Source organism: Pseudophryne corroboree (assembly GCF_028390025.1).
Source record: "Pseudophryne corroboree isolate aPseCor3 chromosome 8 unlocalized genomic scaffold, aPseCor3.hap2 SUPER_8_unloc_4, whole genome shotgun sequence".
Classification (NCBI taxonomy): Eukaryota; Metazoa; Chordata; class Amphibia; order Anura; family Myobatrachidae; genus Pseudophryne; species Pseudophryne corroboree.
In genome coordinates, this window is record NW_026967622.1 from 163,604 (window position 1) to 187,500 (window position 23,897).

General features: G+C 49.5%; 1 protein-coding gene across 2 annotated transcripts in view; it reads right to left on the reverse strand.

The window, feature by feature from the left end:
* The window catches only part of QPCTL (glutaminyl-peptide cyclotransferase like), a 149,070-nt gene that overhangs the window by 55,584 nt on the left and 69,589 nt on the right, over positions 1 to 23,897 (reverse strand). For both annotated transcript variants that reach the window (XM_063950472.1, XM_063950473.1), the window contains one exon: positions 4,907 to 5,062. In XM_063950472.1, coding sequence (XP_063806542.1) covers positions 4,907 to 5,062 — 156 coding nt within the window. The remainder of the gene's footprint in view (positions 1 to 4,906; positions 5,063 to 23,897) is intronic.

Below are 23,897 nucleotides of genomic sequence, written 5' to 3' on the forward strand. Positions count from 1 at the left end.
AGGAGACAAGGATGGGTCAGACAGACGACAAGGATGGGTCAGACAGAGAACAGAGTTATCCTGGGTGACAGGAGACAAGGATGGGTCAGACAGAGAACTGAGAGATCCTGGGTGACAGGAGACAAGGCTGGGTCAGACAGAGAACAGAGAGATCTTGGGTGACAGGAGACAAGGATGGGTCAGACAGAGAACAGAGAGTTCCTGGGTGACAGGAGACAAGGATGGGCCAGACAGAAGACAAGGATGGGTCAGACAGAGAACAGAGGGATCCTGGGTGACAGAAGACAAGGATGGGTCAGACAGAGAACAGAGAGATCCTGGGTGACAGGAGACAAGGATGGGTCAGACAGAGAACAGAGAGATCCTGGGTGACAGGAGACAAGGATGGGTCAGACAGAGAACAGAGAGTTCCTGGGTGACAGGAGACAAGGATGGGCCAGACAGAAGACAAAGATGGGTCAGACAGAGAACAGAGTTATCCTGGGTGACAGGAGACAAGGATGGGTCAGACAGAGAACAGAGAGATCCTGGGTGACAGGAGACAAGGATGGGTCAGACAGAGAACAGAGAGTTCCTGGGTGACAGGAGACAAGGATGGGTCAGACAGAGAACAGAGAGATCCTGGGAGACAGGAGACAAGGATGGGTCAGACAGAGAACAGAGAGTTCCTGGGTGACAGGAGACAAGGATGGGTCAGACAGTAGACAAGGATGGGTCAGACAGAGAACAGAGAGATCCTGGGTGACAGGAGACCAGGATGGGTCAGACAGAGAACAGAGAGATCCTGGGTGACAGGAGACAAGGATGGGTCAGACAGAAGACAGAGAGATCCTGGGTGACAGGAGACAAGGATGGGTCAGACAGAGAACAGAGAGTTCCTGGGTGACAGGAGACAAGGATGGTCAGACAGAAGACAAGGATGGGTCAGACAGAGAACAGAGTTATCCTGGGTGACAGGAGACAAGGATGGGTCAGACAGAGAACAGAGAGATCCTGGGTGACAGGAGACAAGGATGGGTCAGACAGAAGACAAGGATGGGTCAGACAGAGAACAGAGTTATCCTTGGTGACAGGAGACAAGGATGGGTCAGACAGAGAACAGAGAGATCCTGGGTGACAGGAGACAAGGATGGGTCAGACAGAGAACAGAGAGTTCCTAGGTGACAGGAGACAAGGATGGGTCAGACAGAGAACAGAGAGATCCTGGGCGACAGGAGACAAGGATGGGTCAGACAGAGAACAGAGAGATCCTGGGTGACAGGAGACAAGGATGGGTCAGACAGAGAACAGAGAGATCCTGGGTGACAGGAGACAAGGATGGGTCAGACAGACGACAAGGATGGGTCAGACAGAGAACAGAGAGATCCTGGGCGACAGGAGACAAGGATGGGTCAGACAGAGAACAGAGAGATCCTGGGCGACAGGAGACAAGGATGGGTCAGACAGAGAACAGAGAGATCCTGGGTGACAGGAGACAAGGATGGGTCAGACAGAGAACAGAGTTATCCTGGGTGACAGGAGACAAGGATGGGTCAGACAGAGAACAGAGAGATCCTGGGTGACAGGAGACAAGGATGGGTCAGACAGAGAACAGAGGGATCCTGGGTGACAGGAGACAAGGATGGGTCAGACAGAGAACAGAGAGATCCTGGGTGACAGGAGACAAGGATGGGTCAGACAGAGAACAGAGAGATCCTGGGTGACAGGAGACAAGGATGGGTCAGACAGAGAACAGAGGGATCCTGGGTGACAGGAGACAAGGATGGGTCAGACAGAGAACAGAGATCCTGGGTGACAGGAGACAAGGATGGGTCAGACAGAGAACAGAGAAATCCTGGGTGACAGGAGACAAGGATGGGTCAGACAGAGAACAGAGGGATCCTGGGTGACAGAAGACAATCTGATGGGTCAGACAGAGAACAGAGGGATCCTGGGTGACAGGAGACAAGGATGGGTCAGACAGAGAACAGAGGGATCCTGGGTGACAGGAGACAAGGATGGGTCAGACAGAGAACAGAGGGATCCTGGGTGACAGGAGACAAGGATGGGTCAGACAGAGAACAGAGGGATCCTGGGTGACAGGAGACAATCTGATGGGTCAGACAGAGAACAGAGGGATCCTGGGTGACAGGAGACAATCTGGTGGGTCAGACAGAGAACAGAGGGATCCTGGGTGACAGAAGACAAGGATGGGTCAGACAGAGAATAGAGAGATCCTGGGTGACAGGAGACAAGGATGGGTCAGACAGAGAACAAAGAGGATCCTGGGTGACAGGAGACAAGGATGGGTCAGACCGAGAATAGAGAGATCCTGGGTGACAGGAGACAAGGATGGGTCAGACAGAGAACTGAGAGATCCTGGGTGACAGGAGACAAGGATGGGTCAGACAGAGAACAGAGAGTTCCTGGGTGACAGGAGACAAGGATGGGCCAGACAGAAGACAAGGATGGGTCAGACAGAGAACAGAGGGATCCTGGGTGACAGAAGACAAGGATGGGTCAGACAGAGAACAGAGAGATCCTGGGTGACAGGAGACAACGATGGGTCAGACAGAGAACAGAGAGATCCTGGGTGACAGGAGACAAGGATGGGTCAGACAGAGAACAGAGAGATCCTGGGTGACAGGAGACAAGGATGGGTCAGACAGAGAACAGAGTTATCCTGGGTGACAGGAGACAAGGATGGGTCAGACAGAGAACAGAGAGATCCTGGGTGACAGGAGACAAGGATGGGTCAGACAGAAGACAAGGATGGGTCAGACAGAGAACAGAGTTATCCTGGGTGACAGGAGACAAGGATGGGTCAGACAGAGAACAGAGAGATCCTGGGTGACAGGAGACAAGGATGGGTCAGACAGAGAACAGAGAGTTCCTGGGTGACAGGAGACAAGGATGGGTCAGACAGAGAACAGAGAGATCCTGGGCGACAGGAGACAAGGATGGGTCAGACAGAGAACAGAGAGATCCTGGGTGACAGGAGACAAGGATGGGTCAGACAGATAACAGAGAGATCCTGGGTGACAGGAGACAAGGATGGGTCAGACAGAGAACAGAGAGATCCTGGGTGACAGGAGACAAGGATGGGTCAGACAGAAGACAAGGATGGGTCAGACAGAGAACAGAGTTATCCTGGGTGACAGGAGACAAGGATGGGTCAGACAGAGAACAGAGAGATCCTGGGTGACAGGAGACAAGGATGGTCAGACAGAAGACAAGGATGGGTCAGACAGAGAACAGAGTTATCCTGGGTGACAGGAGACAAGGATGGGTCAGACAGAGAACAGAGAGATCCTGGGTGACAGGAGACAAGGATGGGTCAGACAGAGAACAGAGAGTTCCTGGGTGACAGGAGACAAGGATGGGTCAGACAGAGAACAGAGAGATCCTGGGCGACAGGAGACAAGGATGGGTCAGACAGAGAACAGAGAGATCCTGGGTGACAGGAGAGAAGGATGGGTCAGACAGAGAACAGAGGGATCCTGGGTGACAGGAGACAAGGATGGGTCAGACAGAGAACAGAGAGATCCTGGGTGACAGGAGACAAGGATGGGTCAGACAGAGAACAGAAAGATCCTGGGTGACAGGAGACAATGATGGGTCAGACAGAGAACAGAGGGATCCTGGGTGACAGAAGACAATCTGATGGGTCAGACAGAGAACAGAGGGATCCTGGGTGACAGGAGACAAGGATGGGTCAGACAGAGAACAGAGAGATCCTGGGTGACAGGAGACAAGGATGGGTCAGACAGAGAACAGAGAGATCCTGGGTGACAGGAGACAAGGATGGGTCAGACAGAGAACAGAGATCCTGGGTGACAGGAGACAAGGATGGGTCAGACAGAGAACAGAGAGATCCTGGGTGACAGGAGACAAGGATGGGTCAGACAGAGAACAGAGATCCTGGGTGACAGGAGACAAGGATGGGTCAGACAGAGAACAGAGGGATCCTGGGTGACAGGAGACAAGGATGGGTCAGACAGAAAACAGAGAGATCCTGGGTGACAGGAGACAAGGATGGGTCAGACAGAGAACAGAGGGATCCTGGGTGACAGGAGACAAGGATGGGTCAGACAGAGAACAGAGAGATCCTGGGTGACAGGAGACAAGGATGGGTCAGACAGAGAACAGAGAGATCCTGGGTGACAGGAGACAAGGATGGGTCAGACAGAGAACAGAGGGATCCTGGGTGACAGAAGACAATCTGATGGGTCAGACAGAGAACAGAGGGATCCTGGGTGACAGGAGACAAGGATGGGTCAGACAGAGAACAGAGAGATCCTGGGTGACAGGAGACAAGGATGGGTCAGACAGAGAACAGAGATCCTGGGTGACAGGAGACAAGGATGGGTCAGACAGAGAACAGAGAGATCCTGGGTGACAGGAGACAATCTGATGGGTCAGACAGAGAACAGAGGGATCCTGGGTAACAGGAGACAATCTGATGGGTCAGACAGAGAACAGAGAGGATCCTGGGTGACAGAAGACAATCTGATGGGTCAGATGTCTCTGCGGTGACAGAGGCCGGTGTACACAGTTCTGATTACAGTCCGCAGTGCCGGATTATGTATTATAGTGACTCTAGTAGGGTCAGGCAGTAATTACAGGGTACAGACGCCATTCTGTGAGTGACGCATGCTGTGTGCCTGTAGATTTTTGTCATGTGAACCAGTTGCTGTAAGTCTAATTCATGCGTGTCTGGAAACAGGCGCCTGACCCGCGGTCCTGACGATATTATGTAATGATGGGAAGCGGGTTCCGGTAATGTCGGGAGAAGGAGGTCAGACATGGAAAGGAACACAACGTGCCTTACACGCAGGAGCTAACATTCACATGTATGTAACACACAGGAGATAGCGTCACACTGAACATGAAAGTGCTTTCCTGACATTACGTCACAGTTCCTTACTATAGCGCTTAGCTGGTTCCCAGCTCCTCCTGGCATCGGCTCAGTCTCCAGGCGCTGCGCCAAGTGCCGTGCGCCGTACAGCGAATCAGTGTCTGTCCAATCACGTAAGGCTTCCTCGCCGTCCAGAAAGTACAGCTGCAGTGTGAGGGGGGAGGGCTGGAACAGAGGCAATGGGAAGACTTTATTCCTTAGCAGAGCAAGAGTAATGTCTTATTACTAGCAGAATCTATGTGCCAAGGCACGCGCCAGAGACTATGGGGAATATATGTGAGGGCATGCACCTGAGACGCGGCAGGGACTACGCGGAATATATGTGCCAAGGACACGCACCCGAGACGTGGCAGGGACTACTCGGAATATATGTGCCAAGGACACACACCCGAGACGTGGCAGGGACTACGCGGAATATATGTGAGGTCATGCACCTGAGACGTGGCAGGGACTACGCGGAATATATGTGCCAAGGACATGCACCTGAGACGTGGCAGGGACTACGCGGAATATATGTGCCAAGGACATGCACCTGAGACGTGGCAGGGACTACTCGGAATATATGTGCCAAGGACACACACCTGAGACGTGGCAGGGACTACGCGGAATATATGTGCCAAGGACACGCACCCGAGACGTGGCAGGGACTACTCGGAATATATGTGCCAAGGACACGCACCCCGAGACGTGGCAGGGACTACTCGGAATATATGTGCCAAGGACACACACCTGAGACGTGGCAGGGACTACTCGGAATATATGTGCCAAGGACACGCGCTAGAGACTACGCGGAATATATGTGAGGGCATGCACCTGAGACGTGGCAGGGGACTACGCGGAATGTATGTGCCAAGGACACACACCCGAGACGTGGCAGGGACTACTCGGAATATATGTGCCAAGGACACACACCCGAGACGTGGCAGGGACTACTCGGAATATATGTGCCAAGGACACACACCCGAGACGTGGCAGGGACTACGCGGAATATATGTGCCAAGGACACGCACCCGAGACGTGGCAGGGACTACGCGGAATATATGTGCCAAGGACACGCGCTAGAGACTACGCGGAATATATGTGAGGGCATGCACCTGAGACGTGGCAGGGACTACGCGGAATATATGTGCCAAGGACATGCGCTAGAGACTACGCGGAATATATGTGAGGGCACGCACCTGAGACGTGGCAGGGACTACCGGAATATATGTGCCAAGGACACGCGCTAGAGACTACGCGGAATATGTGTGCCAAGGGCACGCGCCTGAGACGTGGCAGGGACTACGCGGAATATATGTGCCAAGGGCACGCGCCTGAGACGTGGCAGGGACTACGCGGAATATATGTGCCAAGGGCACGCGCCTGAGACGTGGCAGGGACTACGCGGAATATATGTGCCAAGGACACGCGCCTGAGACGTGGCAGGGACTACGCGGAATATATGTGAGGGCACACACCTGAGACGTGGCAGGGACTATGCGGAATATATGTGAGGGCACACACCTGAGACGTGGCAGGGACTATGCGGAATATATGTGAGGTCACGTGCCTGAGACGTGGCAGGGACTACGCAGAATATATGTGAGGTCACGTGCCTGAGACGTGGCAGGAACTACGCAGAATATATGTGAGGTCACGCGCCTGAGACGTGGGCAGGGACTATGCGGAATATATGTGAGGGCACACACCTGAGACGTGGCAGGGACTATGCGGAATATATGTGAAGTCACGCGCCTGAGACGTGGCAGGGACTACGCAGAATATATGTGAGGTCACGCGCCTGAGACGTGGCAGGGACTACGCAGAATATATGTGAGGTCACGTGCCTGAGACGTGGCAGGAACTACGCAGAATATATGTGAGGTCACGCGCCTGAGACGTGGCAGGACTACGCAGAATATATGTGAGGTCACGTGCCTGAGACGTGGCAGGAACTACGCAGAATATATGTGAGGACACGCACCTGAGACGTGGCAGGGACTATGCAGAATATATGTGAAGACGCGCCTGAGACCTGGCAGGGACTACGCAGAATATATATGAGGACGCGCGCCGGAGACCTGGCAGGGACTACGCAGAATATATATGAGGACGCGCGCCTGAGACGTGTGAATAAAAACTTGGTTTTGGTTACAGGGAACAGATTATGGCCCAGATTTATCAAGCATTGGAGAGTGATAAATAGCACAGTGGTAACGTACCAGCCAATCAGCTCCTCACTGTCATTATACACACACAGCCTGTAACACGGCAGTTAGGAGCAGATTGGCTGGAACTTTATCACCGTAAAATGTATCACTCTACAAGGCTTGATAAGTCTGGGCCTATAGTAATTAAGCACTTGCTCGTTACTAGGCTGCGTCTCTACATTTGCGTAATAGCAGATTGTTATTAATGATGTTCTGCTAACAATGCAGTCTCATCATGTCCTAACCTCTAGCTGTGTTATACTGTGCCCGCACATTGGAAGACAGATAGTTATTATGTAGGGTCTGTACAATGCAGTCTCATCATGTCCTCTCTAGCTGTGTTATACTGTGCCCGCACAGGAAGGACAGATCAGTTATATGTAGGGTCTGTGCAGTCTCATCATGTCCTCTCTAGCTGTGTTATACTGTGCCCGCACAGGAAGGACAGATCAGTTATATGTAGGGTCTGTGCAGTCTCATCACGTCCTCTCTAGCTGTGTTTATACTGTGCCCGCACAGGAAGGACAGATCAGTTATATGTAGGGTCTGTGCAGTCTCATCACGTCCTCTCTAGCTGTGTTTATACTGTGCCCGCACAGGAAGGACAGATCAGTTATATGTAGGGTCTGTGCAGTCTCATCATGTCCTCTCTAGCTGTGTTATACTGTGCCCGCACAGGAAAGGACAGATCAGTTATATGTAGGGTCTGTGCAGTCTCATCATGTCCTCTCTAGCTGTGTTATACTGTGCCCGCACAGGAAGGACAGATCAGTTATATGTAGGGTCTGTGCAGTCTCATCATGTCCTCTCTAGCTGTGTTATACTGTGCCCGCACAGGAAGGACAGATCAGTTATATGTAGGGTCTGTGCAGTCTCATCATGTCCTCTCTAGCTGTGTTATACTGTGCCCGCACAGGAAGGACAGATCAGTTATATGTAGAGATGAGCGGGTTCGGTTTCTTTGAATCCGAACCCGCACGAACTTCATTTTTTTTTCCACGGGTCCGAGCGACTCGGATCTTCCCGCCTTGCTCGGTTAACCCGAGCGCGCGCCCGAACGTCATCATGACGCTGTCGGATTCTCGCGAGGCTCGGATTCTATCGCGAGACTCGGATTCTATATAAGGAGCCGCGCGTCGCCGCCATTTTCACTCGTGCATTGAGATTGATAGGGAGAGGACGTGTCTGGCGTCCTCTCCATTAGAATAGAGATAGATAGATTAGATAGAGAGAGATTGTGCAGAGTCGCAGACAGAGTTAGTTTACCACAGTCAGTGACCAGTGCAGTTGCTAGTTAACTTTTATTTAATATAATATATCCGTTCACTTCTCTCTGCTATATCCGTTCTCTGCCTGAAAAAAAAAACGATACACAGCACAGTCAGTCACACAGTGTGACTCAGTCTGTGTGCACTCAGCTCAGCCCAGTGTGCTGCACAGTCATCAATGTATAAATTAAAAGCTTATAATTAATTGTGGGGGAGACTGGGGAGCACTGCAGGTTGTTAGCAGGAGCCAGGAGTACAATTATATTAATTAACAGTGCACACTTTTGCTGCAGGAGTGGTGACCAGTGCCTGACCACCAGTATAGTATTGTTGTATACTACTAATATATCTTTAAATATCAACCAGTCTATATTAGCAGCAGACACAGTACAGTGCGGTAGTTCACGGCTGTGGCTACCTCTGTGTCGGCACACGGCAGGCAGTCCGTCCGACCAGAATTGTATTATTTATTATTATATACCTACCACCTAACCGTGGTTTTTTTTTCATTCTTTATACCGTCATAGTGTCATCCTAATTGTTACGAGTATACTACTATCTCTTTATCAACCAGTGTACAGTGCGGTAGTTCACGGCTGTGGCTACCTCTGTGTCGGCACACGGCAGGCAGTCCGTCCGACCAGAATTGTATTATTTATTATTATATACCTACCACCTAACCGTGGTTTTTTTTTCATTCTTTATACCGTCATAGTGTCATCCTAATTGTTACGAGTATACTACTATCTCTATCAACCAGTGTACAGTGCGGTAGTTCACGGCTGTGGCTACCTCTGTGTCGGCACACGGCAGGCAGTCCGTCCGACCAGAATTGTATTATTTATTATTATATACCTACCACCTAACCGTGGTTTTTTTTTCATTCTTTATACCGTCATAGTGTCATCCTAATTGTTACGAGTATACTACTATCTCTTTATCAACCAGTGTACAGTGCGGTAGTTCACGGCTGTGGCTACCTCTGTGTCGGCAGTCGGCAGGCAGTCCGTCCATCCATAATTGTATTATTATTATAATATATACCACCTAACCGTGGTTTTTTTTTCATTCTTTATACCGTCATAGTGTCATACTAGTTGTTACGAGTATACTACTATCTCTTTATCAACCAGTGTACAGTGCGGTAGTTCACGGCTGTGGCTACCTCTGTGTCGGCAGTCGGCAGGCAGTCCGTCCATCCATAATTGTATTATTATTATAATATATACCACCTAACTGTGGTTTTTTTTGCATTCTTTATACCGTCGTCATAGTGTCATACTAGTTGTTACGAGTATACTACTATCTCTTTATCAACCAGTGTACAGTGCGGTAGTTCACGGCTGTGGCTACCTCTGTGTCGGCAGTCGGCAGGCAGTCCGTCCATCCATAATTGTATTATTATTATAATATATACCACCTAACCGTGGTTTTTTTTTCATTCTTTATACCGTCGTCATAGTGTCATACTAGTTGTTACGAGTATACTACTATCTCTTTATCAACCAGTGTACAGTGCGGTAGTTCACGGCTGTGGCTACCTCTGTGTCGGCACACGGCAGGCAGTCCGTCCGACCAGAATTGTATTATTTATTATTATATACCTACCACCTAACCGTGTTTTTTTTTTCATTCTTTATACCGTCATAGTGTCATCCTAATTGTTACGAGTATACTACTATCTCTTTATCAACCAGTGTACAGTGCGGTAGTTCACGGCTGTGGCTACCTCTGTGTCGGCACACGGCAGGCAGTCCGTCCGACCAGAATTGTATTATTTATTATTATATACCTACCACCTAACCGTGGTTTTTTTTTCATTCTTTATACCGTCATAGTGTCATCCTAATTGTTACGAGTATACTACTATCTCTTTATCAACCAGTGTACAGTGCGGTAGTTCACGGCTGTGGCTACCTCTGTGTCGGCAGTCGGCAGGCAGTCCGTCCGTCCGTCCATCCATAATTGTATTATTATTATAATATATACCACCTAACCGTGGTTTTTTTTTCATTCTTTATACCGTCATAGTGTCATACTAGTTGTTACGAGTATACTACTATCTCTTTATCAACCAGTGTACAGTGCGGTAGTTCACGGCTGTGGCTACCTCTGTGTCGGCAGTCGGCAGGCAGTCCGTCCATCCATAATTGTATTATTATTATAATATATACCACCTAACTGTGGTTTTTTTTGCATTCTTTATACCGTCGTCATAGTGTCATACTAGTTGTTACGAGTATACTACTATCTCTTTATCAACCAGTGTACAGTGCGGTAGTTCACGGCTGTGGCTACCTCTGTGTCGGCAGTCGGCAGGCAGTCCGTCCATCCATAATTGTATTATTATTATAATATATACCACCTAACCGTGGTTTTTTTTTCATTCTTTATACCGTCGTCATAGTGTCATACTAGTTGTTACGAGTATACTACTATCTCTTTATCAACCAGTGTACAGTGCGGTAGTTCACGGCTGTGGCTACCTCTGTGTCGGCAGTCGGCAGGCAGTCCGTCCATCCATAATTGTATTATTATTATAATATATACCACCTAACCGTGGTTTTTTTTTCATTCTTTATACCGTCGTCATAGTGTCATACTAGTTGTTACGAGTATACTACTATCTCTTTATCAACCAGTGTACAGTGCGGTAGTTCACGGCTGTGGCTACCTCTGTGTCGGCAGTCGGCAGGCAGTCCGTCCATCCATAATTGTATTATTATTATAATATATACCACCTAACCGTGGTTTTTTTTTCATTCTTTATACCGTCGTCATAGTGTCATACTAGTTGTTACGAGTATACTACTATCTCTTTATCAACCAGTGTACAGTGCGGTAGTTCACGGCTGTGGCTACCTCTGTGTCGGCAGTCGGCAGGCAGTCCGTCCATCCATAATTGTATTATTATTATAATATATACCACCTAACCGTGGTTTTTTTATACCACCTAACCGTGGCAGTCCGTCCATAATTGTATACTAGTATCCAATCCATCCATCTCCATTGTTTACCTGAGGTGCCTTTTAGTTCTGCCTATAAAATATGGAGAACAAAAAAGTTGAGGTTCCAAAATTAGGGAAAGATCAAGATCCACTTCCACCTCGTGCTGAAGCTGCTGCCACTAGTCATGGCCGAGACGATGAAATGCCAGCAACGTCGTCTGCCAAGGCCGATGCCCAATGTCATAGTACAGAGCATGTCAAATCCAAAACACCAAATATCAGAAAAAAAAGGACTCCAAAACCTAAAATAAAATTGTCGGAGGAGAAGCGTAAACTTGCCAATATGCCATTTACCACACGGAGTGGCAAGGAACGGCTGAGGCCCTGGCCTATGTTCATGGCTAGTGGTTCAGCTTCACATGAGGATGGAAGCACTCAGCCTCTCGCTAGAAAACTGAAAAGACTCAAGCTGGCAAAAGCACCGCAAAGAACTGTGCGTTCTTTGAAATCCCAAATCCACAAGGAGAGTCCAATTGTGTCGTTTGCGATGCCTGACCTTCCCAACACTGGACGTGAAGAGCATGCGCCTTCCACTATTTGCATGCCCCCTGCAAGTGCTGGAAGGAGCACCCGCAGTCCAGTTCCTGATAGTCAGATTGAAGATGTCAGTGTTGAAGTACACCAGGATGAGGAGGATATGGGTGTTGCTGGCGCTGGGGAGGAAATTGACCAGGAGGATTCTGATGGTGAGGTGGTTTGTTTAAGTCAGGCACCCGGGGAGACACCTGTTGTCCGTGGGAGGAATATGGCCGTTGACATGCCAGGTGAAAATACCAAAAAAATCAGCTCTTCGGTGTGGAGGTATTTCACCAGAAATGTGGACAACAGGTGTCAAGCCGTGTGTTCCCTTTGTCAAGCTGTAATAAGTAGGGGTAAGGACGTTAACCACCTCGGAACATCCTCCCTTATACGTCACCTGCAGCGCATTCATAATAAGTCAGTGACAAGTTCAAAAACTTTGGGTGACAGCGGAAGCAGTCCACTGACCAGTAAATCCCTTCCTCTTGTAACCAAGCTCACGCAAACCACCCCACCAACTCCCTCAGTGTCAATTTCCTCCTTCCCCAGGAATGCCAATAGTCCTGCAGGCCATGTCACTGGCAAGTCTGACGAGTCCTTTCCTGCCTGGGATTCCTCCGATGCATCCTTGCGTGTAACGCCTACTGCTGCTGGCGCTGCTGTTGTTGCCGCTGGGAGTCGATGGTCATCCCAGAGGGGAAGTCGTAAGCCCACTTGTACTACTTCCAGTAAGCAATTGACTGTTCAACAGTCCTTTGCGAGGAAGATGAAATATCACAGCAGTCATCCTACTGCAAAGCGGATAACTGAGTCCTTGACAACTATGTTGGTGTTAGACGTGCGTCCGGTATCCGCCGTTAGTTCACAGGGAACTAGACAATTTATTGAGGCAGTGTGCCCCCGTTACCAAATACCATCTAGGTTCCACTTCTCTAGGCAGGCGATACCGAGAATGTACACGGACGTCAGAAAAAGACTCACCAGTGTCCTAAAAAATGCAGTTGTACCCAATGTCCACTTAACCACGGACATGTGGACAAGTGGAGCAGGGCAGGGTCAGGACTATATGACTGTGACAGCCCACTGGGTAGATGTATGGACTCCCGCCGCAAGAACAGCAGCGGCGGCACCAGTAGCAGCATCTCGCAAACGCCAACTCTTTCCTAGGCAGGCTACGCTTTGTATCACCGCTTTCCAGAATACGCACACAGCTGAAAACCTCTTACGGCAACTGAGGAAGATCGCGGAATGGCTTACCCCAATTGGACTCTCCTGTGGATTTGTGGCATCGGACAACGCCAGCAATATTGTGTGTGCATTAAATATGGGCAAATTCCAGCACGTCCCATGTTTTGCACATACCTTGAATTTGGTGGTGCAGAATTTTTTAAAAAACGACAGGGGCGTGCAAGAGATGCTGTCGGTGGCCAGAAAAATTGCGGGACACTTTCGGCGTACAGGCACCACGTACAGAAGACTGGAGCACCACCAAAAACTACTGAACCTGCCCTGCCATCATCTGAAGCAAGAAGTGGTAACGAGGTGGAATTCAACCCTCTATATGCTTCAGAGGTTGGAGGAGCAGCAAAAGGCCATTCAAGCCTATACAATTGAGCACGATATAGGAGATGGAATGCACCTGTCTCAAGTGCAGTGGAGAATGATTTCAACGTTGTGCAAGGTTCTGATGCCCTTTGAACTTGCCACACGTGAAGTCAGTTCAGACACTGCCAGCCTGAGTCAGGTCATTCCCCTCATCAGGCTTTTGCAGAAGAAGCTGGAGGCATTGAAGAAGGAGCTAACACGGAGCGATTCCGCTAGGCATGTGGGACTTGTGGATGCAGCCCTTAATTCGCTTAACAAGGATTCACGGGTGGTCAATCTGTTGAAATCAGAGCACTACATTTTGGCCACCGTGCTCGATCCTAGATTTAAAGCCTACCTTGGATCTCTCTTTCCGGCAGACACAGGTCTGCTGGGGTTGAAAGACCTGCTGGTGACAAAATTGTCAAGTCAAGCGGAACGCGACCTGTCAACATCTCCTCCTTCACATTCTCCCGCAACTGGGGGTGCGAGGAAAAGGCTCAGAATTCCGAGCCCACCCGCTGGCGGTGATGCAGGGCAGTCTGGAGCGACTGCTGATGCTGACATCTGGTCCGGACTGAAGGACCTGACAACGATTACGGACATGTCGTCTACTGTCACTGCATATGATTCTCTCAACATTGATAGAATGGTGGAGGATTATATGAGTGACCGCATCCAAGTAGGCACGTCACACAGTCCGTACTTATACTGGCAGGAAAAAGAGGCAATTTGGAGGCCCTTGCACAAACTGGCTTTATTCTACCTAAGTTGCCCTCCCACAAGTGTGTACTCCGAAAGAGTGTTTAGTGCCGCCGCTCACCTTGTCAGCAATCGGCGTACGAGGTTACATCCAGAAAATGTGGAGAAGATGATGTTCATTAAAATGAATTATAATCAATTCCTCCGCGGAGACATTGACCAGCAGCAATTGCCTCCACAAAGTACACAGGGAGCTGAGATGGTGGATTCCAGTGGGGACGAATTGATAATCTGTGAGGAGGGGGATGTACACGGTGATATATCGGAGGGTGAAGATGAGGTGGACATCTTGCCTCTGTAGAGCCAGTTTGTGCAAGGAGAGATTAATTGCTTCTTTTTTGGGGGGGGTCCAAACCAACCCGTCATATCAGTCACAGTCGTGTGGCAGACCCTGTCACTGAAATGATGGGTTGGTTAAAGTGTGCATGTCCTGTTTTGTTTATACAACATAAGGGTGGGTGGGAGGGCCCAAGGATAATTCCATCTTGCACCTCTTTTTTCTTTTCTTTTTCTTTGCATCATGTGCTGATTGGGGAGGGTTTTTTGGAAGGGACATCCTGCGTGACACTGCAGTGCCACTCCTAGATGGGCCCGGTGTTTGTGTCGGCCACTAGGGTCGCTAATCTTACTCACACAGCTACCTCATTGCGCCTCTTTTTTTCTTTGCGTCATGTGCTGTTTGGGGAGGGTTTTTTGGAAGGGACATCCTGCGTGACACTGCAGTGCCACTCCTAGATGTGCCCGGTGTTTGTGTCGGCCACTAGGGTCGCTAATCTTACTCACACAGTCAGCTACCTCATTGCGCCTCTTTTTTTCTTTGCGTCATGTGCTGTTTGGGGAGGGTTTTTTGGAAGGGCCATCCTGCGTGACACTGCAGTGCCACTCCTAGATGGGCCCGGTGTTTGTGTCGGCCACTAGGGTCGCTTATCTTACTCACACAGCGACCTCGGTGCAAATTTTAGGACTAAAAATAATATTGTGAGGTGTGATGTGTTCAGAATAGGCTGAAAATGAGTGTAAATTATGTTTTTTGAGGTTAATAATACTTTGGGATCAAAATTACCCCCAAATTCTATGATTTAAGCTGTTTTTTAGGGTTTTTTTAAAAAAACACCCGAATCCAAAACACACCCGAATCCGACAAAAAAAATTCGGTGAGGTTTTGCCAAAACGCGGTCGAACCCAAAACACGGCCGCGGAACCGAACCCAAAACCAAAACACAAAACCCGAAAAATTTCCGGCGCTCATCTCTAGTTATATGTAGGGTCTATGCAGTCTCATCACGTCCTCTCTAGCTGTGTTATACTGTTCCCGCACAGGAAGGATAGATCAGTTATATGTAGGGTCTATGCAGTCTCATCACGTCCTCTCTAGCTGTGTTATACTGTTCCCGCACAGGAAGGATAGATCAGTTATATGTAGGGTCTGTGCAGTCTCATCATGTCCTCTCTAGCTGTGTTATACTGTGCCCGCACAGGAAGGACAGATCAGTTATATGTAGGGTCTGTGCAGTCTCATCATGTCCTCTGTAGCTGTGTTATACTGTGCCCGCACAGGAAGGACAGATCAGTTATATGTAGGGTCTGTGCAGTCTTATCACGTCCTCTCTAGCTGTGTTATACTGTGCCCGCATAGGAAGGACAGATCAGTTATATGTAGGGTCTGTGCAGTCTTAACACGTCCTCTCTAGCTGTGTTATACTGTGCCCGCACAGGAAGGACAGATCAGTTATATGTAGGGTCTGTGCAGTCTCATCACGTCCTCTCTAGCTGTGTTATACTGTGCCCGCACAGGAAGGACAGATCAGTTATATGTAGGGTCTGTGGGGTCTCATCATGTCCTCTGTAGCTGTGTTATACTGTGCCCGCACAGGAAGGACAGATCAGTTATATGTAGGGTCTGTGCAGTCTCATCATGTCCTCTGTAGCTGTGTTATACTGTGCCCGCACAGGAAGGACAGATCAGTTATATGTAGGGTCTGTGCGGTCTCATCACGTTCTCTCTAGCTGTGTTATACTGCGCCCGCACAGGAAGGACAGATCAGTTATATGTAGGGTCTGTGCAGTCTCATCACGTCCTCTCTAGCTGTGTTATACTGTGCCCGCACAGGAAGGACAGATCAGTTATATGTAGGGTCTGTGCAGTCTCATCACGTCCTCTCTAGCGGTGTTATACTGTGCCCGCACAGGAAGGACAGATCAGTTATACGTAGGGTCTGTGCAGTCTCATCACGTTCTCTCTAGCGGTGTTATACTGTGCCCGCACAGGAAGGACAGATCAGTTATATGTAGGGTCTGTGGGGTCTCATCATGTCCTCTCTAGCTGTGTTATACTGTTCCCGCACAGGAAGGACAGATCAGTTATATGTAGGGTCTGTGCAGTCTCATCATGTCCTCTCTAGCTGTGTTATACTGTGCCCGCACAGGTAGGACAGATCAGTTATATGTAGGGTCTGTGCAGTCTCATCACGTCCTCTCTAGCTGTGTTATACTGTTCCCGCATAGGAAGGACAGATCATTTATATGTAGGGTCTGTGCATTCTCATCACGTCCTCTCTAGCTGTGTTATACTGTGCCCACAAAGGAAGGACAGATCAGTTATATGTAGGGTCTGTGCCGTCTCCTCATGTCCTCTCTAGCTGTGTTAAACTGTGTCCGCACAGGAAGGACAGATCAGTTATATGTAGGGTCTGTGCAGTCTCATCACGTCCTCTCTAGCTGTGTTATACTGCGCCCGCACAGGAAGGACAGATCAGTTATATGTAGGGTCTGTGCAGTCTCATATCCTCTCTAGCTGTGTTATACTGTTCCCGCATAGGAAGGACAGATCAGTTATATGTAGGGTCTGTGCGGTCTCATCACGTTCTCTCTAGCTGTGTTATACTGCGCCCGCACAGGAAGGACAGATCAGTTATATGTAGGGTCTGTGCAGTCTCATCACGTCCTCTGTAGCTGTGTTATACTGTGCCCGCACAGGAAGGACAGATCAGTTATATGTAGGGTCTGTGCGGTCTCATCACGTTCTCTCTAGCTGTGTTATACTGCGCCCGCACAGGAAGGACAGATCAGTTATATGTAGGGTCTGTGCAGTCTTATCACGTCCTCTCTAGCTGTGTTATACTGTTCCCGCATAGGAAGGACAGATCATTTATATGTAGGGTCTGTGCAGTCTCATCACGTCCTCTCTAGCTGTGTTATACTGCGCCCGCACAGGAAGGACAGATCAGTTATATGTAGGGTCTGTGCAGTCTCATCACGTCCTCTCTAGCTGTGTTATACTGTGCCCGCACAGGAAGGACAGATCAGTTATATGTAGGGTCTGTGCCGTCTCCTCATGTCCTCTCTAGCTGTGTTATACTGTTCCCGCACAGGAAGGACAGATCAGTTATATGTAGGGTCTGTGCAGTCTCATCACGTTCTCTCTAGCTGTGTTATACTGCGCCCGCACAGGAAGGACAGATCAGTTATATGTAGGGTCTGTGCAGTCTCATCACGTCCTCTCTAGCTGTGTTATACTGCGCCCGCACAGGAAGGACAGATCAGTTATATGTAGGGTCTGTGCAGTCTTATCACGTCCTCTGTAGCTGTGTCATACTGTGCCCGCACAGGAAGGACAGATCAGGTATATGTAGGGTCTGTACTGTCTCATCACGTCCTCTCTAGCTGTGTTATACTGTGCCCGCACAGGAAGGACAGATCAGTTATATGTAGGGTCTGTGCAGTCTCATATCCTCTCTAGCTGTGTTATACTGTTCCCGCACAGGAAGGACAGATCAGTTATATGTAGGGTCTGTGCAGTCTTATCACGTCCTCTGTAGCTGTGTCATACTGTGCCCGCACAGGAAGGACAGATCAGTTATATGTAGGGTCTGTGCAGTCTCATCACGTCCTCTCTAGCTGTGTTATACTGTGCCCGCACAGGAAGGACAGATCAGTTATATGTAGGGTCTGTGGGGTCTCATCATGTCCTCTCTAGCTGTGTTATACTGTGCCCGCACAGGAAGGACAGATCAGTTATATGTAGGGTCTGTGTAGTCTCATCACGTTCTCTCTAGCTGTGTCATACTGTGCCCGCACAGGAAGGACAGATCAGTTATATGTAGGGTCTGTGCAGTCTCATCACGTCCTCTCTAGCTGTGTTATACTGTGCCCGCACAGGAAGGACAGATCAGTTATATGTAGGGTCTGTGCAGTCTCATCATGTCCTCTCTAGCTGTGTTATACTGTGCCCGCACAGGAAGGACAGATCAGTTATATGTAGGGTCTGTACTGTCTCATCACGTCCTCTCTAGCTGTGTTATACTGTGCCCGCACAGGAAGGACAGATCAGTTATATGTAGGGTCTGTGCAGTCTCATCACGTCCTCTCTAGCTGTGTTATGCTGTGCCCGCACAGGAAGGACAGATCAGTTATATGTAGGGTCTGTACTGTCTCATCACGTCCTCTCTAGCTGTGTTATACTGTGCCCGCACAGGAAGGACAGATCAGTTATATGTAGGGTCTGTGCAGTCTCATCATGTCCTCTCTAGCTGTGTTATACTGTGCCCGCACAGGAAGGACAGATCAGTTATATGTAGGGTCTGTGCAGTCTCATCATGTCCTCTCTAGCTGTGTTATGCTGTGCCCGCACAGGAAGGACAGATCAGTTATATGTAGGGTTATATGTGGGGTTACGTTGCGCGGTTCTCGGTCTGACATCAGCTACAGCCACATCACACAGGTGATGGAGTAATCTAGGACAAGCAATAAACCAGCTGCAGACCGGTATCCCGAGTACAAATCGTCACCAACTGGACCCCAATAACGGATTATACAGTCAGCAAAACACAACCCCGGAGATACCGGCAATAATCTGACACCTCCCACCGATGTGTTAGTAATTATACACTTCCATCATGCAGAAAACCCCTCTAGATAATCATCTTCCTGCTCCCACCTCTTACAGAACGACACACACACATACACACACGGGGAAGCGACACACACACACGAGGGGAAGCGACACACACACATACACAGAGGAGGGGAAGCGACACACACACACACACAGAGAGGAGGGGAAGCGACACACACACACACACACAGGAGGGGAAGCGACACAGACACACACACACACATACAGGAGGGGAAGCGACACACACACACACAGAGGAGGGGAAGCGACACACACACAAACACACACATACACAGAGGAGGGGAAGCGACACACACACACACACACAGAGGAGGGGAAGCGACACACACACACACACACAGAGGAGGGGAAGCGACACACACACAGAGGAGGGGAAGCGACACACACACAGAGGAGGGAAAGCGACACACACACACACACACAGAGGAGGGGAAGCGACACACACACACAGAGGAGGGGAAGCGACACACACACACACAGAGGAGGGGAAGCGACACACACACAGAGGAGGGGAAGCGACACACACACACACACACACAGAGGAGGGGAAGCGACACACAAACACAGAGGAGGGGAAGCGACACACACACACACACACACACACACAGAGGAGGGGAAGCGACACACACAGAGGACGGAAAGCGACACACACAGAGGACGGAAAGCGACACACACAGAGGACGGAAAGCGACACACACAGAGGACGGAAAGCGACACACACAGAGGACGGAAAGCGACACACACACACATAGAGGGGAAGGGAAGGGAAGCGACACACACACACACACACACACACACACACACACCGAGGAGGGGAAGCGACACACACACACAGAGAGGAAGGGAAGCGACACACATACACAGAGGAGGGGAAGCGACACACACACACACACACACACACACACACACACACAGAGGAGGGGAAGCGACACACATACACACACACACACACACACACAGAGGAGGGGAAGCGACACACACACACACACACACACAGAGGAGGGGAAGCGACACACACAGAGGACGGAAAGCGACACACACACACACACACACAGAGGGGAAGGGAAGCGACACACACACCGAGGAGGGGAAGCGACACACACACACACAGAGGAAGGGAAGCGACACACACACACACACACTGAGGAGGGAAAGCGACACACACACACACACTGAGGAGGGAAAGCGACACACACACAGAGGAGGGAAAGCGACACACACACACACACACAGGAGGGAAAGCGACACACACACAGAGGAGGGGTAGCGAAACACACAGACACAGAGGAGGGGAAGCGACACACACACACACACTGAGGAGGGAAAGCGACACACACACACACTGAGGAGGGAAAGCGACACACACACACACAGGAGGGAAAGCGACACACACACACACACAGGAGGGAAAGCGACACACACACACACACAGGAGGGAAAGCGACACACACACAGAGGAGGGGAAGCGACACACACACACACACACACACAGAGGAGGGAAAGCGACACACACAGAGGAGGGGTAGCGAAACACACACACACAGACACAGAGGAGGGGAAGCGACACACACACACACACACACACACACACACACACAGAGAGGAGGGGAAGCGACACACACACACACACAGAGAGGAGGGGAAGCGACACACACAGAGGAGGGGAAGCGACACACACACACACATACATTATATATATATATATATATATATATATACATATATATATATATATATATATATATATATATATATATATATATATATATATATATATATATATATATATATATATATATAATAAGAATTTACTTACCGATAATTCTATTTCTCATAGTCCGTAGTGGATGCTGGGGACTCCGTAAGGACCATGGGGAATAGCGGCTCCGCAGGAGACTGGGCACATCTAAAGAAAGCTTTAGGACTAGCTGGTGTGCACTGGCTCCTCCCCCTATGACCCTCCTCCAAGCCTCAGTTAGGATACTGTGCCCGGACGAGCGTACACAATAAGGAAGGGTATTGAATCCCGGGTAAGACTCATACCAGCCACACCAATCACACCGTACAACCTGTGATCTGAACCCAGTTAACAGCATGATAACAGAAGGAGCCTCTGAAAGATGGCTCACAACAATAATAACCCGATTTTTGTAACAATAACTATGTACAAGTATTGCAGACAATCCGCACTTGGGATGGGCGCCCAGCATCCACTACGGACTATGAGAAATAGAATTATCGGTAAGTAAATTCTTATTTTCTCTAACGTCCTAAGTGGATGCTGGGGACTCCGTAAGGACCATGGGGATTATACCAAAGCTCCCAAACGGGCGGGAGAGTGCGGATGACTCTGCAGCACCAAATGAGAGAACTCCAGGTCCTCCTCAGCCAGGATATTAATTTTGTAGAATTTTACAAACGTATTTGCTCCTGACCAAGTAGCTGCTCGGCAAAGTTGTAAAGCCGAGACCCCTCGGGCAGCCGCCCAAGATGAGCCCACCTTCCTTGTGGAGTGGGCATTTACAGATTTTTGGTTGTGGCAGGCCTGCCACAGAATGTGCAAGCTGAATTGTACTACAAATCCAACGAGCAATAGTCTGCTTAGAAGCAGGAGCACCCAGCTTGTTGGGTGCATACAGGATAAACAGCGAGTCAGATTTCCTGACTCCAGCCGTCCTGGAAACATATATTTTCCGGGTCCTGACAACGTCTAGCAACTTGGAGGCCTCCAAGTCCCTAGTAGCCGCAGGCACCACCAATAGGTTGGTTCAGGTGAGACGCTGAAACCACCTTGGGGAGAAACTGAGGACGAGTCCTCAATTCCGCCCTGTCCGAATGGAAAATCAGATAAGGGCTTTTTCAGGATAAAGCCGCCAATTCTGACACGCGCCTGGCCCAGGCCAGGGCCAACAGCATGACCACTTTCCATGTGAGATATTTTAACTCCACAGATTTAAGTGGTTCAAACCAATGTGACTTTTGGAACCCAAAACTACATTGAGATCCCAAAGTGCCACTGGAGGCACAAAAGGAGGCTGTATATACAGTACCCCTTTTACAAACGTCTGAACTTCAGGGACTGAAGCTAGTTCTTTTTGGAAGAAAATTGACAGGGCCGCAAATTTGAACCTTAATGGACCCCAATTTCAGGCCCATAGACACTCCTGTTTTCAGGAAATGTAGGAATCGACCCAGTTGAATTTCCTCCGTCGGGCCTTACTGGCCTCGCACCACGCAACATATTTTCGCCAATTGCGGTGATAATGTTTTTGCGGTTACATCCTTCCTGGCTTTTGATCAGGATAGGGATGACTTCATCCGGAAAGCCTTTTTTCCTTCAGGATCCGGCGTTCAACCGCCATGCCGTCAAACGCAGCCGCGGTAAGTCTTGGAACAGACAGGGTCCCTGCTGGAGCAGGTCCCTTCTTAGAGGTAGAGGCCACGGATCCTCCGTGAGCATCTCTTGAAGTTCCGGTTACCAAGTCCTTCTTGGCCAATCCGGAGCCACGAATATAGTGCTTTTTCCTCTCCATCTTATCAATCTCAGTACCTTGGGTATGAGAGGCAGAGGAGGGAACACATACCCTGACTGGTACACCCACGGTGTTACCAGAGCGTCTACAACTATTGCCTGAGGGTCCCTGGACCTGGCGCAATACCTGTCGAGTTTTTTTAATCATGTGGACGACTTCTGGGTGAAGTCCCCACTCTCCCGGGTGGAGGTCGTGCTGAGGAAGTCTGCTTCCCAGTTGTCCACTCCCGGAATGAATACTGTTGACAGTGCTATCACATGATTTTCCGCCCAGCGAAGAATCCCTGCAGCTTCTGCCATTGCCCTCCTGCTTCTTGTGCCACCCTGTCTGTTTACGTGGGTGACTGCCATGATGTTGTCCGACTGGATCAACACCGGCTGACCTTGAAGCAGAGGTCTTGCTAAGCTTAGAGCATTGTAAATGGCCCTTAGCTTCAGGATATTTATGTGAAGTGATGTATCCAGGCTTGACCCTAAGCCCTGGATATTCCTTCCCTGTGTGACTGCTCCCCAGCCTCGCAGGCTGGCATCCGTGGTCACCAGGACCCAGTCCTGAATGCCGAATCTGCGGCCCTTTAGAAGATGAGCACTCTGCAATCACCACATGATGGATACCCTTGTCCTTGGTGACAGGGTTATCCGCTGATGCATCTGAAAATGCGACCCGGACCATTTGTCCAGTAGGTTCCACTGGAAAGTTCTTGCGTGGAATCTAACGAATGGGATTGCTTCGTAGGAAGCCACCATTTTTACCCAGAACCCTTGTGCATTGATGCACTGAGACTTGGTTCGGTTTTAGGAGGTTCCTGACTAGCTCGGATAACTCCCTGGTTTTCTCTTCCGGGAGAAACACCTTTTTTCTGGACTGTGTCCAGGAACATCCCTAGGAAACAGAAGACAAGTCGTCGGAACCAGCTGCGATTTTGGAATATTGAGAATCCAATCGTGCTGCCGCAACACTACCTGAGATAGTGCTACACCGACTTCCAACTGTTCCCTGGATCTTACCCTTATCAGGGAATCGTCCAAGTAAGGGATAACTAAAATTCCCTTCCTTCGAAGGGATATCATTTCGGCCATTACCTTGGTAAAGACCCGGGGTGCCGTGGACCATCCCTACGGCAGCGTCTGAACTGATAGTGACAGTTCTGTACCATAACCTGAGGTACCCTTGGTGAGAAGGGTAAACTTTGACATGAAGGTAAGCATCCTTGATGTCCCAA